General features: G+C 40.5%; 1 protein-coding gene across 1 annotated transcript in view; it reads left to right on the forward strand.

Moving 5' to 3' along the window:
- Positions 1-16216, forward strand: part of PER3 (period circadian regulator 3) — a 59557-nt gene that overhangs the window by 35270 nt on the left and 8071 nt on the right. The window contains 4 exon segments of the mRNA XM_045035037.1: positions 136-309; positions 5528-5773; positions 6188-6846; positions 8424-8511. Of these exon segments, the coding sequence (XP_044890972.1) occupies positions 136-309; positions 5528-5773; positions 6188-6846; positions 8424-8511 (1167 nt within the window).

The following is a 16216-nucleotide window of genomic DNA, read 5'->3' on the forward strand; positions in this document are numbered from 1 at the left end:
TTTCGTGAATCACCAACAATCCTGGTTTCCTATTGCTCCTTAATGGCCAGTTATAAACACCTGCAAACTTGGTCTTTAACATAAATTTCCTTTGAGGATTTTTCTTTTCACTGTCGGTTTCTCTCATGCCCCCAGCTGCGCCTCAGACCCCAGCCACAGCTCACTTGGAGATGTCTACTGCCAGGCGGTCCGCAGACGCTGCAGGACGCGCCCCCCGGAGCCTGTCCCCGGCGGCGCTGAGCCTGGGCTCTGGTACGAGCCAGTGTAGCTACGGCCGCACCGTTGTCCACGCCCCACCGCCAGAGTCAGGTGCCACGTTTACCTCCTGCTCTAAAGAACACTCCTATGAAATTCGGGGTCATGAGAAAACACGTCATTAATATCAGTTACTTAAGAATGACTTCTGGATTATAATTACGTCGTCCTTTCTTTAAATCAGTCCGTAGTTTTGGAAATACCACCTTTGTATCGGTTACATAGTTTGGACCGTATTTCTAAATCATTGTCATTTGTTGATCACATCAACTGACACGTGGAAGGCACTTAGAACTAGCAGAACCCAGTGACGTAGTAGTAAGTCCTCAGCAAGTGTTAACTATCACTAATGAGGTTGTTTATGAGGCTGCCTTAGGTCACTTTGTTGTTGCCCTTGAGAGAAGGTGTCCTTGTCAGACTGACATTGGCCGTGACCAGATGGACCGTATACACATCCAGATTTTTATATTGGCCTGATAACAATGAGGAGAGTGTGTCAAAACTCTCTTCCTTTGGGGCGCCTGTGAGGAGTTGGGGATGCCTGTCCCTTCTCCTTCAGACTCCACTGCCCACCCCCCAGGCTGGATGCCACGCCATGCCACAGTTCTTGTGGACGTTGGAAGGGGGCTACCCAGCGGCCATCGGGCGAGGTGTGCATGTGTGCATATGAGTGTGCCCCACGTTCTCAGTGGGGGGCGGGGCAGGTGGGAAACCCCTGAGGGCCTGTGGGGTGTTAAAAAGGGTTTTTAAGAAAACAAAGGAAAAAAATATCTCTCCCTTTTAACAACATAATGACTTGGTAAATTCTTCTGATGTCTACTTTTTGTTCCTTTTTACTGTCTCCTACCCTGTGACTTTGTCCTTACAACAATTTGGTGGATGAAGTAGTGGTGACAGAGGTGTTAAATCAGGTTTTTGGGTTATCTGACTTCTTGTTGCCGGTCTTCAGTGGCCCCTCAGGAAACGTGTTGAGCTCTTAATGGTGTGCAGCCATCTGTCCTTAGTCTTTCGTAGGAATTAACTCCTCTAATCTTGACACTGACCCTTGGAGACGGAGAGTACAGTATTGACAGGCGGGCTGGGGGTCGGTGGGAAGAGACCAGAGACACAACCGTTGGAGCTTAGATTATGTTTCTAATGAACTGAAAATAGAGTTTTATTGGAGCTGAGCCAGTCCCCCGGGAAAGAGCAGCTGCACAATTTTTTAGTATACCTTTTCTTAATACTTTCGATTCCAGTGTGGACATAATAGCTGCCGGTGACTCAGCCCATACAAGGTGGGGTCTCATCCAATGGGGAAAGATTTTGTGGTCATGCCACTATACTTTTTATAATCTGGTGTGTATTACCATTTTGAAAGATTGATAGTAAAGCCTGTAAGCTCTCACTGAAGGGAATTTATTGATAATTGTTCTGATCTTAAACCAATCTCAGCATCTGTGGGACCACATCTTTCTTCCAAGGAGAAGAAACAGAAGCACGGTCTCTGTAAAGTATCTGTATGTCTTTTGCTCTCTGAAAAGCCTGATTCGTGCAGTTTACACCCTGACTCTAATTAAAAGATCGGGTCTGAGGACCATGACTCCGAATGCATTTCCCTGCAAGCTATGGCCTCCATTTCGTATACACAACAGTTAAGGCACAAAGGAGTTAAGTGACTTGGGCAAAGTTATGTAGCAAATGAGTGGCAGAGAAGGGAATCAGACATTAATAAGCAGTCTCCAGAAACCATTGCCGTTAACATATTTTTTAATCCATAACAGGGTCAAGATGGCCTGTGAAATAAAGCCAGGAGATAAGTTACAGTGTAATTTTAAGAAACACACAAATGATCCAAAAGAAGGGCAGAAAAGGAGGAATAGAGCAACAACCACCATCACCAGAGGGAACATGTCAAACCCATAATAATAGCTCTAAATCTAACTGTATCCCCTCCACTTAAAAGGCAGAAATTGTCAGAACAGATTAAAAAAAAAATCAAGACCCAGCTATATACTGGCTGGAAAGTACAGTTTAAATATAATCCACCAAGGGATTGAGGATAAATGAATGAGAAAAGAGGCACAATGCAGATGACGAGCACAGGAGGACTGGTGTGCCAGTGGTGATAAACTAGAGTTCAAGACAGAGTCTTCCTAGAGATGGTTCACAGTGGTGAGCAGTTCACCAGGGAGACACAACAATCATAATACATTATGTATATTCGCTAATAGCAGAGTTTCCAAGGTAGGAAGTAAAAATGGAAAGAGTTAGAAAAAAATAGACTTTCCATAACCATTGAAGAATGTAACACTGCTTCCGTGCAGCTAATAAAACATCTAGTTAAAAAAAACAAGTAAAGCAGTAGATGATCTGAGCAATGCTGTCATTTACATTCGGAGAACATAGCACCCAGTATGTGCACAATACGAGTTCTTTTCAAGCCTACGCCGTGCATTCATTGAGGTATAAAATATGTTGGGCTGTACTATGTCTCAAAGTTAAAATAACGTTGTACATACTATGCTCTCTGGCTAGAGCTAATTCAGTTAGAAATCAGTGAAGCCATCTGGGGTTAGAGTTTTCTTGGCAAAGTTTTTAACTACAGATTCAGGGCTGTTCAGGTTTTCTACTTGTTGAGTGAACTTTGTTATTGCCTGCCTTTCAAAGACTTGGTCTGTTTTGTCTACATTGTCAAATTTATTGGAATAAACATGTGCATAATGTTGTCTTATTCTTCTTTTGACACCAGTAAGATCTCTAATGATGTTCCATCTGTCATTTTGGAGGTTGTCACCTTCATGTCTTCTCCTTTTTCTCTGATCAGTCTGGCTGGAGTTGATCGATTAGATTGGCCTTCTCAAAGCACCAGCTTACAGTTGCACTGGCTTGGTTCATTGTTTTCATATTTTCTATGTCACTGATTTCTCCTCTGATTTTTACTGTTTCCTTTCTTCCACTTTCGTTTTATCTTGCTCTTTCCAGTCTCTCAACATGGAAGCTGAATTGATTTTGGACATATTTCTTTCCTAATTGATTAAAAAAAGTTTTTTTAAAGTTTATTTATCTTGAGAAAGAGAACGAGGAGGGGAGGAGCAGAGAGAGAGGGAGAGAGAGAGAGAATCTCAAGTAGGCTCCACACTATCAGAGCAGAACCTGATGTTGGAGCCCAAATTCATGAATCATGAGACCATGACCTGAGCCAAAACCAAGACTCGGATGCTTAACCAGCTGAGCCACCCAGGTGCCCCTCCTCTAATGGATTTTAATACAAATTTTCTTTTTTACCTCTAGCTGCGTTACACACATTTGGCTGTATTGTGTCATTTTCATTGTGTTCAAATACCGACTACTATCCCCTAACCATCTCCTTTGAAATCACTTATGTCATCATGTATCTATATTTGCTATCATATATTACTTCAGTACCACATATTTGGGGGCTTTCCACAGTTCTTTCTGTTACTGATTTCTAATTTAATCCCCTTGTGGTCCAAGAAAATACGAAACTCAAATTCTTCTGTATTTGTTGAGGCTTGTTTTATGGTCTGTGATGTGTTCTACCTTGATGGCTGTTCTTTGTGCACTGGGAAAGAAGGTTTATTCTGCTGCTGTTGGTTGAATATTTTCTCAGTGGAAACCAGGTCAGGTTGGTTGATACTGTTGTTCAGGTCTTGTCTGTCCTAACTAGTCCTCTCAGTATTTGTTCTGCTTCGCAAGGAGTCCTGAAATCTCTGACCGTAATTATGCCTTTGTCCATTTCTTCTTGTGGTAAAACTGGTTTTTGCTTCACGTGTTTTGAAAGAACTTTTTATTTTGTGCATAAATGTTTAGCCTTCTTCTGAATTGGCCCTTTTTTCATTGTGAAATGACCTTCTTTATCCCTTGTATAGTCTTGACTCTAAAATACACTCTGTCTCATATTAATATATTCACTCTAGCATTTTTTAAAATCAGTATTAGCACGTTCTATCTTTTCTGCCTTTTTGCTTTTAACCCAGGTATGTTTCTGTTCAGAGTGAGCTTTACTTTCATGGCTGCTTAGGGACTTAGGGTATACATGTTCAATTGTTCACTGTCTACCTTCTGGAAATACTGTATCACTTCAGGTATAGCATAAAAATCCAAGAATAGTGTACTTCTGCTTCCCCCTTCTGGCCTTTGTCTGTTGGCATATGTCTTACTTCCACATATGTTATAAATCCCACCCCACGCTGCTGTTGCTCACGTGTAGGTACTGGTTATCTCTTCAACTATTTACCCATGTGGTTACCTCTTCCAGTGCTCGTGGGGCTCAAACTCATAACTCCAAGATCAAGAGTCACATGCTCCTCTGCCTGAGCCAGCCAGGTGCCCCAGTACTATCAATTTTAAATCTAAAAAGACAACTCCAAGTCTGTCTATGGGTGTTTACTATAATAAGTTGTGGTATACACATAAAATGGAAGACTGTGATATGTAGACAATGTACAATGGCTGTCTTCGTGCTGGTAAAAGGGATGCTCCTGGGGCGCCTGGGTGGCTCAGTCAGTTAAGTGTCCGACTCTTGATTTCAGCTCAGGCCGTGATCTCACGGTCATGATTTCAAGCCATGCATCGGACTCTGTGCTAGGCACGGAGCCTGCTTGGGATTCTTTCTCTCCCTCTGCCTCTGCCTTTCCCCTGTGTGTACACATTGTCTCTCTCTCAAAAAAAAAAAAAAGTGGGGAGGGGATGTTGTTAAGTGAAAAAAACGGTAGAGAGTGTACATATTATATGCCTTTTGAGTAAAAATCGGGGTGGGGAATGTGAATCTGTATTCATGCTTATTTATAGGTGCATGAAGAATCTGGACTGATATAGAAGGAAATAAAAGAAATGGAGTTTCTGTGGGGGAAATAAATGAGAACTAGATACATAGTAGACAGGAATGGGGAGCATTTACTAACTGCCTGTGTAATGCTTCTTGATTTTTGAACCACATGAATATACTACAGATTTTTAAAATTAATTCAAAGATAAAACATATTTGAAGAATTTAAGAAGATAAAATACTTACGATAAGAAGATATTAGTAAATGTGTATATGCACGTTGAGTGTTACAACTCTGCAAAATGTATATTTGAGTGTACAAAGAGTTTAAAGAAAGGTAGAAAAAAATAAAACAACTTATTTGCTAGGTTAATGAAGTTTCTTATATTCCAGCTATTGTAGTAATGGTTGTAAAAATTTATTGAAAAGCAATTAGATTAGTGAAAATAAATGCAAATGATTGATAGCAATTAAAATTAAATCTGTCCCCTTCCACCTCAGCAGAAGTGACTCTGGCAGAGGATGCTGTCCCAGCGTGTGAGCCCTGGACCCCGTGCTCACACCCAGGTCTGCGGACCTCAGAAGAATTTCAACATGTAGGGCTCACAAAAGCCGTGCTGTCAGCCCACGCACAGAAGGAGGAACAGAATTATGTTGATAAATTCCGAGAAAAGATCCTGTCATCGCCCTACAGAGCCTGTCTTCCGCAAGAAAGCAGAAGCAAACCTAAACATTTGTACGTGCAAGGTAGTTACGTTTTAAAAACCGTGCCTCGTTTATCAATTCCATAAATATGTGTGAGTACTGGGAGAGAGGAAGTGAAGAATTGGAGGGTTGTTTTTAAGAAACAGATGGGAGAGATGCTGAACTAAATTCCTGCCGACAGTTTGTTGTCTGGGATAACGATTTCTTAGATGCTGGATCTGAGAAGCTGATTTGATAAGAAAGTGATTGAGAGATTCTGAAGTAAGTTTATTTTCTAGCAGCAGCTTTTATCTGGGCTCTTGCTCCTCTTTTTAGTAGCCGTGGTAGTGGACGCGCTTCCTGTTGGCAGGTGTCGTGTCTTCTTCATCTGCTTACAATTACCTGTGAATGAATGGCGTTCTTCTCTTTTTTGGTTCTAGTTTCCATAATATGCCCCCCCCCCCTTCATCCTTTCAGGAGGCTCCGCTTACAAGCAGAGCAGCGCGGCCGGCGGCAAGAAGGGGAAGCACAAGGGGAAGAAGCTGCCACAGCTGCAGGGCAGCAGTGGCACTAAGGACGCCTTCTGTCCCCATTTGCGAGGGGACGTCCAGGACACACAGCCCTGGGGCCCTTCCCTCGCCTCCTCTCCGTGGGCCTCCGGCCTGTCGTTCCCGGCTCCTTCCCCCGTCCCGGCCCTGCCCCGTGGGGGAGGAGGCCACGTGGCAGCAGTGGCTCCGTTCGAATGTCTGTCTGAGCCACGTTTGCCCAACTGCTTGCAGTCTTTTCCTGCCCCCCCTCCTCTCTACTTAGATACTTTGATGACCATTTTCCTGCACGAACCCCCTGTCTGTCCCCTTTTGTCACCATCCTTCCCTCCATATCCGTTCTTGGGAGCACCAGACTCTTCCGAAATTCCACCCTCAGCATCAGCAGTGGCTGCCAGCCTGGAACCCCCGTGGTCGGTCCTCAGCCGAAGGCGAGCTGAGGGGAAATGGGAGACGCCGCGTGAAGAGCGCGCACTCACTACCTCGAGGAGCAGCTCACCGCTGTGGCTCAACTTACTGCAGGAAGACACGCTCAGATCCCGCGAATCTTCAGATCAGATGAGAAGGGGTATTTGCCCAGAAGCCGAGGATGTAAGTGACACTAACTTCTAGCATGTGAGGGAGAACATAAATGTGCGTCCTCTTATTAAAATTAAGGCACTCGCACCGGGGCCGACACTGAAGGCCGAGCAGGTAATCAGCATCATAGCTGTGGCTGAGACTGTGCGCTATGATTTGCACTGTATCCCCCTGACTCCATGTAACAAGCAAGAACTAAAGAGCCTGCTGAGTCCTGGTTCCTTAGATACTTGGTAGTATTTCCCAAAGTGCTGTCTTTCGCATTTTCTATGTGAACCGGGCTCCCCGCCTTTAAATTTTTTTTTTTTTTAACATCTGTTTATTTTTGAGAGACAGAGCGAGACAGAGCATGAGTGAGACAGGGGCAGAGAGGTGGGTACACAGAATCCAAAGCAGGCTCCAGGCTCTGAGCTGTCAGACAGAGCCCGATGCGGGGCTTTAACCCATGAACCGTGAGATCGTGATGTGAGCCGAAGTCAGATGCTCAACCGACTGAGCCACCCAGGCGCCCCTCCCCCGCCTTTAAAATGTGATATCCAGTCATTTAATTTGACACAGTCATTGCCTACAAAATGTATTTTCTTCTTTACAACTGGGGTTGTGTTCTGGTAAGTTGGGAGTAAACCATACTGACAAGACCTGAACTGAGTGAGTGTGCCCTTGCAGGCGTGGTTGAGGGACCGAGGTGAGGTGTGTATGGAGAAGGGAGGGGCTGCTGTTTGTCATTGACTTATCACTAGAGTAGGCAGTTTCTAGTTGGATACTTACACACATCGTTTTCAAAACCAAAAATTGTGTGGGTCATTTTCCCTTAACTTTTTTATCTCTTTACCTAAAAGCCATTCTCAGATATATTTATCTGGCTAAACTTTGGAATCTGATGTTCCTATACTTAGGTGTAGGAATCAAGACAAGTGTCAATATTTACAATTTTCTTTGGTCAAGATATGATACCATTGTTGGACAAGTGCTCAAAATATGATGATCCAGATAGAGAAAATATGCTCAATTTTGAAAGCCTGATATTAGTGCACTTGCTAGAATCTCATGCAAGGCAGTGTATCCTAGTGAGCAGAGCCGGGCTGTGGAATAAGACGCGGAGTCAGACACTCTGTCACTTGATCAGCCGGTTCGCTGAAGCAAGTCAGTCAGCCTTCCTTTGCCTTTGTTCCTGACTTGAAAAATGAAGAGACGGAATCTTGATAGCTTATTCTGAGGATTAAGTGAAGTAATGTTTACGTAGTCCTTCCCATGCCATATAAGCTCAGGGTAGCTGCAACTTTGTTTATTTGCTGTAATACTCGTTTTGGGAATAGTGCTAAGAACTGACAAAACGGTCGGGACACCCGGGATGACAAAACAGCAGAATTAAAGTGTACGACCGTATGGCGCCTCCCGTGCAGCAGGTGCAAACCCAGCCATATATGTAATGTTCCGTGCAAAGGGACGGGGACAGGCTGAACTGTTTGCTTGCCAGTTGTGTATGTGCTTCATTCTGTTTAACGTGCGAACTTCAAGATCTGCCAGTTATTTTGTAATATGATGCCTGAGATGTTAAAAATCTCTTCTTGTGGCCTTCCCTTCTGCAGCGTGTCGTAGGCAACAGCGGGAATAAGAACAGTTACACGGCATTACTTCACGAGGAGTCTCCTTCCAGAACAGGTTCTGCAGCATCAGGTAGTGGAGCAAAATGATGAATTCCCCACACTGTTGCCAGGAGATCACTGTGTAATGGGCCATCTGGTTTGGGCCCTGGTGTGGGAGTAATTTGTCTTTGTTTATAAGTTTATTATTTAAACTTGTTGTTTATTGGGGTGCGTTTACATACGATAGAATTCACCGGTTCTGACAAATATATGCATTTGTGTAACCGGCACCACAGTGACCGTACAGAGCATTTCCATCGCCTGGAAAAGTTCTTCTGTGACCCTTTATAGTCAGTCTCTGCCCTGATATTCCAGCTTCTGGCAACCGCTGATCTGTTCTCTGTCACTGTAGTTCTGATTTTTTATAATTTTATGTGAATTGAATCATCCAGTATACAGTCTTTTGTGTAGGGATTCTTTCAGGTAAGCCAGTGCTGCTGAGATTGATCCTTACTGGTGTTCCTTCCTATTACCAAGTACAATTAAATTGTGCGGACATCTGTTCACCAGTTGATGGTTATTCAGTTGCATTATGAATAATGCTGCTAGGAACATTGAGTGTGAGTCTTTGTACACATGTGTTTTCATTTCTCTTTGGTAAATACATAGGATTGAAATTGCTAGGTCATGCGGTAAATGAATGATTAGCTTTATTTATTTATTTTTATTATTAAAGTATTATTGATATACAACGTTATATTAGTTTCCAGTGTACAACATAGTGATTCAGCAATTCTATACATTATGTGCTGCTCACCATGAAGTGTAGTTACCATCTCTCACCGTATATTATGACAGTGTTACTGATTGTATTCCCTGTGTGGTGCTTTTCATCTCCATTAACTTATTTGTCTATACCTGGAAGTTTGTACCTCTTAAGCCCTTCACCCATTTCGCCTAAACCCATCCCCTCCCCTCTGGCAACCAACCATCAGCATGTTCTTCATATTTATGAGTCTGTTTCTGGTTCATTTGTTCTTTTGTTTTTTGGATTCTCCTTGTAAGCAACATCATATGGTATTTGTCTTCTTCCATCTGACGTAGTTCACTTACCAAAATACCCTCTAGATTCATCCATGTTGTTGCAAATGACAAGGTCTCATTCTTTTTTTAAGACTGAGTAGTAGTCCGGTGTGTGTGTGTGTGTGTGTGCGTGTGTGTGTGTGTGTATCACATCTTTTTTTTAGGTGTTTTATCTTAATTCTAGTGCTGTTAACAGACAGTTTTATATTTGTTTCCTGTACAATACGGTGATTCAGCAGTTCTGTACATCATTCAATACTCATCATAAGTGTACTCTTTAATCCCCACCCCCTATATCCCCTATCCTCCTATCCTCCTCCCCTCTGGTAACCATTAGTTCTCTAGAGTTAAGGGTCTGTTTCTTGGTTTGTCTTTCTTTTTCTCCCCTTTGTTCATTTGTTTTGTTTCTTAAATTCCACATATGTGTGAAATCATACGGTGTTTGTCTTTCACTGTTTCACTTAGCATGCACTCTAACTCCAGCCATGCTATCACAAATGGCGAGATTTCATTCCTTTTTATGGCTGAGTAATATTCCATTGTGTGTGTGTGTATACACGCACATATATACATATATGTGTAAATATATATATATGTGTGTATATATATTTGTATATGTATATATACATACCACATTTTCTTTATCCATCCATCCGCCTATTTATGGACACAGGTTACTTCCATGTTTTGGCTATTGTAAATAATTGTGCTGTAACCATAGGGATGCATATATCTTTTCGTATTTGTATTTTTGTTTTCTTTGTATAAATATCCAGTAGTAGAATTATTGGATCACATGGAATTTTATTTTTAATTTTTTTTAGGGAGGTGCATATTTTTTTTCACAGTGGTTGCACTAGTTTATGTTTCCACCAACAGTGCACAAGGATTCCCTTTTCTCCACATCCTCGCCAATACCTGTTGTTTCTTGTGTCATTGATTTTAGCCATTCTGACAGGTGTTAGGTGGTATCTCATTGTGGTTTTGATTTTTAATTTCCCTGATGATGGTGATGTTGAGCATCTTCTCATGTGTCTGTTGGTCATCTCTGTGTCTTCTGTGGAAAAATGTCTGTTCAGGTGCTCTGCCCATTTTTTTCATCAGATTGGTTTTTTTGGTGTTGAGTTGTATGAGTTCTGTATGTATTTTGTGTACTAGCCCTTTATCAGATACATCCTTTGCAAATATTTTCTCACGTTCAGTAATTTGTCTTTTATTTTTTTTAATGTTTATTTTTGAAAGAGAGAGAATCCCAAGCGGGCTCTGCACTGTCAGTGTAAAGCCTGACACAGGGCTCCATCTCACAAACTGCAGGATCATGACCTGTGCCGAAATCAAGTTGGACACTTAACCGATTGAGTCATCCAGGCACCCCTGCCTTTTCTTTTTTTGATGGCTTCCATTATTGTACACAAACTTTTTATTTTGGTGTAGTCCCAGTAGTTTGTTTTTTGCTTTTGTTTCTCTTGCTTGAGTGGACATATCCTTAAATATGTTGTTAAGGCCAATGTCAAAAAAGATGACTACCTTTTATGAATGAAGTTTTATGAATTCACATCTCAAATTTAAGTCTTTAATCCATTTTGAGTTTATTTTGGTGGCATCAGAAAGTGGTCCAGTTTTTCATCCTTTTGCATGTTGCTGTCCAATTTTTCTAATCCCATTTGTTGAGGATCCTGTCTTTTCCTCCTTTTACATTCTTCATCATAGATTAATTGACTATACGAGCATGGGTTTCTTTCTGGACTCTGTTCTGTTCCATTGATCTATGTGTTGGTTTTTGTACCAGTACCATACCATTTGGATTACTGTAGCCTTGTAGTATATATTAAAATCTGGGATTATGATACCTCCAGCTTTGTTCTTCATTTTCCAATTTGCTTTGGGTATTCAGAGTCTTTTGCAGTTCATACAGATTTTAGGATTATTTGTTCCACTCCTGTGAAAAATACTTTTGGTATTTTGCTAGGTATTAACATTGAATCTTTAGATTGTATTGGGTAGTATGGACATTTTAATGATTAATTCTTCCCATTCATGAGCACTAAATATCTTTCCATTTGTTTGTGTCTTCAGTTTTTTTCATCAGTGTCCTACAGTTTTCGGAATATAGGTCTTTTATCCCTTCGGTTAAGTTTATTCCTAAGTACTTTTTTTCCCTCATCAAAACTATTTATTAATATGTGCTGATAACACTTAGAAAAATATATGGAGTTTGGGTGACAAAATGGAATTATAGATCATAATTTTGACTATAGACAAGACAGTGAGAAGTAACATGACTAACATGCATTGTTTAACTTTTTTTTTTTTTTTTTAATATTCAAGTTAGTTAACATATAGTGTAATCTTGGCTTCAGGAGCAGAACCCAGTGATTCATCTCTTACATATGACACCCAGTGCTCATCCCAACAAGTGCCCTCCTTAATGCCCAGCACCCATTTAGCCCATCCCCCCACCACCTCCCCTCCAGCAACCCTCAGTTTGTTCTCTGTATTTAAGAGTCTCTTATGGTTTACCTCCCTGTTTTCTCTTATTTTCCCTTCCCTTCCCCTGTGTTCATCAGTTGAGTTTCTCAAATTCTATATATGAGTGAAATCATATGATATCTGTCTTTCTCTGTATGACTTATTTCGCTTAGCATAATACGCTCTAGTTTCATCCACGTTGTTGCAAATGGCAAGATTTCATTCTTTTTCATCACCGAGTAGTGTTCCATTGTATATATACCACATCTTCTTTATCCATTTATCAGTCAGTGGACATTTGGGCTCTTTTCATAATTTGGCTACTGTTGATAGTGCTACTGTAAACATCAGGGTACATATGCCCCTTCAAATCAGCACTCCTGTATCCTTCGGATAAATTCCTAGTAGTGCAATTGCTGGGTCGTAGGGTAGTTCTATTTTTAATTTTTTGAGGAACCTCCATACTGTTTTCCAGAGTGGCTGCACTAGTTTGCATTCCCACTGACAGTGCAAAAGTGTTCCCTTTTCTCCACATCCTCACCAACATCTATTGTTTCCTGAGTTGTTAATTTTAGCCATTCTGACCGGTGTGAGGTAGTATTTCATTGTGGTCTTGATTTGTATTTCCCTGATGATGAGTGACATTGAGCATCTTTTCATGTATCTGTTTGCCACCTGGTTGTCTTCTATGGAAAGTGTCTATTCATGTCTTCTGTCCATTTCTTCACTGCGTTATTTGCTTTTTCGATGTTAGTTTGGTAAGTTCCTTATTGATTTTGGATACTAGCCCTTTATCCGACATGTCATTTGCAAATATCTTCTGCCATTCTGTCGGTTGCCTTTTAGTTTTGTTGTTTCTTTTGCTGTGCAGAAGCTTTTATCTTGATGAAGTCCTAATAGTTCATTTTTTGCTTTCACTTCCTTTGCCCTGGAGACATGTCTACTAATAAGTTGTTGTAGCCGAGGTCAAAGAGGTTGCTTTGTGTTTTCCTCTGTAAGATTTTGATGGTTTCCTGTCTCACATTTAAATCTTTTATCCATTTTGAATTTATTTTTGTGAATGGTATTAGAAAGTGGTCCAGGTTCATTCTGGATGTTGCTGTCCAGTTCTCCCAGCACCATTTGCTAAAGAGACTGTATTTTTTCCATTGGATACTCTTTCCTGCTTTGTCAGAGATTAGTTGGCCATATATTTGTGGGTCCATTTCTGGGTTTTCTATTCTTTCCATTGATCTGTGTGTCTGTTTTTGTGCCAGTACCATACTGTCTTGATGATTACAGCTTGTAATACAGGTTGAAGTCTGGGATTGTGATGCCTCCAGCTTTGGTTTTCTTCTTCAACATTACTTTGGCTATTGGGGGTCTTTTGTGGTTCCATACAAATTTTAGGATTGTTTGTTCTAGCTCTGTGAAGAGTGCTGGTGTTATTTAGATAGGGATTGCATTGGATGTGTAGATTGATTTGGGTAGTATCAACATTGTAAAAATATTTGTTTTTCTAATCCATGAACATGGAATATTTTTCCATTTCTTTGTGTCTTCTTCAATTTCTTCCATAAGCTTTCTATAGTTTTCAGTGTAGAGATCTTTTACCTCTTTGGTTGGGTTTATTCCTAGGTATTTTGTGGGTTTTGGTGCCATTTTAAGTGGGATCGATTCCTTGCTATCTTTTTCTGTTGCTTCATCATTGGTGTATAGAAATGCAACTGACTTCTGTACATTGATTTTATATCCTGCAACTTTGCTGAATTCATGTATCTGCTCTAGCAGTTTTTTTGGTGGAGTCTTTCCGGTTTTCCATGTAGAGTATCATGTAATCTGCAAAGAGTGAAAGTTTGACTTCTTTGCCAATTTGGATGCCTTTTATTTCATTTTGTTGTCTGATTGCTGAGGCTAGGACTTCAAGCACTATGTTGAATAACAGTGGTGAGAATGGACATCCTGTGGCATTCTGATCATAGTGGGAGAGCTCTCGGTTTTTCCCCATTGAGGATGATATTAGCCGTGGGCCTTTCATATATGGCTTTTATGGTGTTAAGGCGTGTTCCATCTGTCCCAACTTTCTTGAGGGTTTTTATCAAAAGATGCTGCATTTTGTCAAATGCTTTTTCTGCATCTATTGACAGGATCATATGGTTCTTATCCTTCCTTCTACTAATGTGGTATATAATGTTGATTGATTTGTGAATATTGAACCAGCCCTGCAGCCAAGGAATGAATCCCACTTGATCGTGATGGGTAATTCTTTTAAGGTGCTGTTGAATTCAATTTGCTTGTGTTTTGTTGAGAATTTTGGCATCTGTGTTCATTAGAGATATTGGCCGGTAATTCTCCTTCTTAGTGGGTTCTTTGTCTGGTTTTGAATCAAGGTAATGCTGGCTTCATAGAGTGAATTTGGAAGCTTTCCTTCCATTTCTATTTTTTGGAACTGTTTGAGAAGAATAGGTATTAACGTTGCTTTAAATGTCTGGTAGAATTCCCCTGGGAAGCCATTGGCCCAGGACTCTATTTTTTTGGGAGATTTTTGATAACCCATTCAATTTTTTTTGCTGGTTGTGAGTCTGTTCAAATCTTCTGTTTCTTCCATTTGAGTTTTGGTAGTCTGTGAGTGTCTAGGAATTTGTCCATTTCTTCCAGATTGTCCAGTTTGTTGGCATATTATTTCTCATAGTATATTCTCTTATAATTGTTTGTATTTTTGTGGTGTTAGTTATGATCTCTCCTCTTTGGTTTTTTATTTTATCTATTTGGGTCCTCTTTTTGGGAAGTCTGGCTAGGGGGTTATTAATTTGTTTATTCTTTCAAAAAACCAGCTCTTAGTTTCATTGATCTGTTCTGGGTTGTTTTTTTTTTTTTTTTTAATTCTGTATTGTTTATTTCTGTTCTCATCTTTATTATTTCCCTTCTGCTGGCTTTGGGCTTTATTTGCTGCTGCTTTTCCAGCTCCTTTATGTGTAAGGTATGGTTGTGTATTTGGGAACTTTCTCGCTTCTTGAGATAGCCCTGAATTGCAATGTATTTTCCTCTTAGGACTGCCTTTGCTGCATCCCAAAGGGTTTGGACTGTCGTGCTTTCATTTTCATTTGCTTCCATATATTTTTAAATTTTTTCTTTAATTTCCTGGTTAACCCATTCATTCTTTCATAGGATGTTCTTTAACCTCCATGTATTTGGGGGCTTTCCACATTTTTTCTTGGAGTTGGTTTCAAGTTTCATAGTGTTGTGATGTGAAAATATGCATGGTATATCAGTCTTTTTGTACCTGTTGAGTACTGTTTTGTGACCCAAAATGTGATCTGTTTTGGAGAATGTTCCATGTGCACCCGAGAAGAATGTGTATTCTGCTGCTTTAGGATGAAATGTTCTGAGTATATCTGTTAAGTCCATCTGGTCCAGAGTGTCATTCCGAACTGTTGTTTCCTTATTGATTTTCTCCTTGGATGATCTGTCCATGCTGTAAGTGGAGTATTTTATTAAAGACTACTACAGTTATGGTATAATTATCAATAAGTTTGCTTATGTTTGTGATGAATTGATTTATATATTTGGGTGCTTTCATGTTGGGGGCATCAATATTTATAAGTGTTGGCTTTTCTTGATGGATAGACCCCTTAATTATGATATAATGCCCTTCTTTATCTCTTGTTTCAGTATTTGTTTTAAAATCTAATTTGTCTTATATATAAGTGTGGCTACTCCAGCTTTCTTTTGATGTCCATTAGCATGATAGATGGTACTCCATCCCCTCACTTACAGTCTGCAGGTAGCATCTGGTCTAAAATGAGTCTCTTGTAGGCAGCATATAGATGGATCTTGTTTTTTTATCCATTCTGATACCCTATGTCTTTTGATTGGGGCATTTAGCCCATTTATATTCAGAGTGATTATTGAAAGATACGAATTTAAAATGTGTCATTGTGTTATCTGTAGATTTCATGTTTGTTGTGATGTCTCTGGTCCTTTGTAGTTTTTGCTACTTTCCACTCACAGAGTCCCACTTAGGATCTCTTGCAGGGCTGGTTTAGTGGTTACAAACTCCTTTAGTTTTTGTTTGTCTGGGAAAGTCTTTATCTCTCCTTCTATTCTGAATGACAGCATTACTGGATAAAGTATTCTTGGCTGCATATTTTTCCTATTCATCCCATTGAATATTTCCTGCCACTCCCTTCTGGCCTGCCAAGTTTCAGGTCTGCTACTAACCTTATGTGTCTACCCTTGTAGGTTAAGGACCTTTTGTCCCTAGC

The sequence above is a fragment of the Felis catus genome, chromosome C1 (genome assembly GCF_018350175.1).
Source record: "Felis catus isolate Fca126 chromosome C1, F.catus_Fca126_mat1.0, whole genome shotgun sequence".
In the NCBI taxonomy this organism is placed as follows: domain Eukaryota; kingdom Metazoa; phylum Chordata; class Mammalia; order Carnivora; family Felidae; genus Felis; species Felis catus.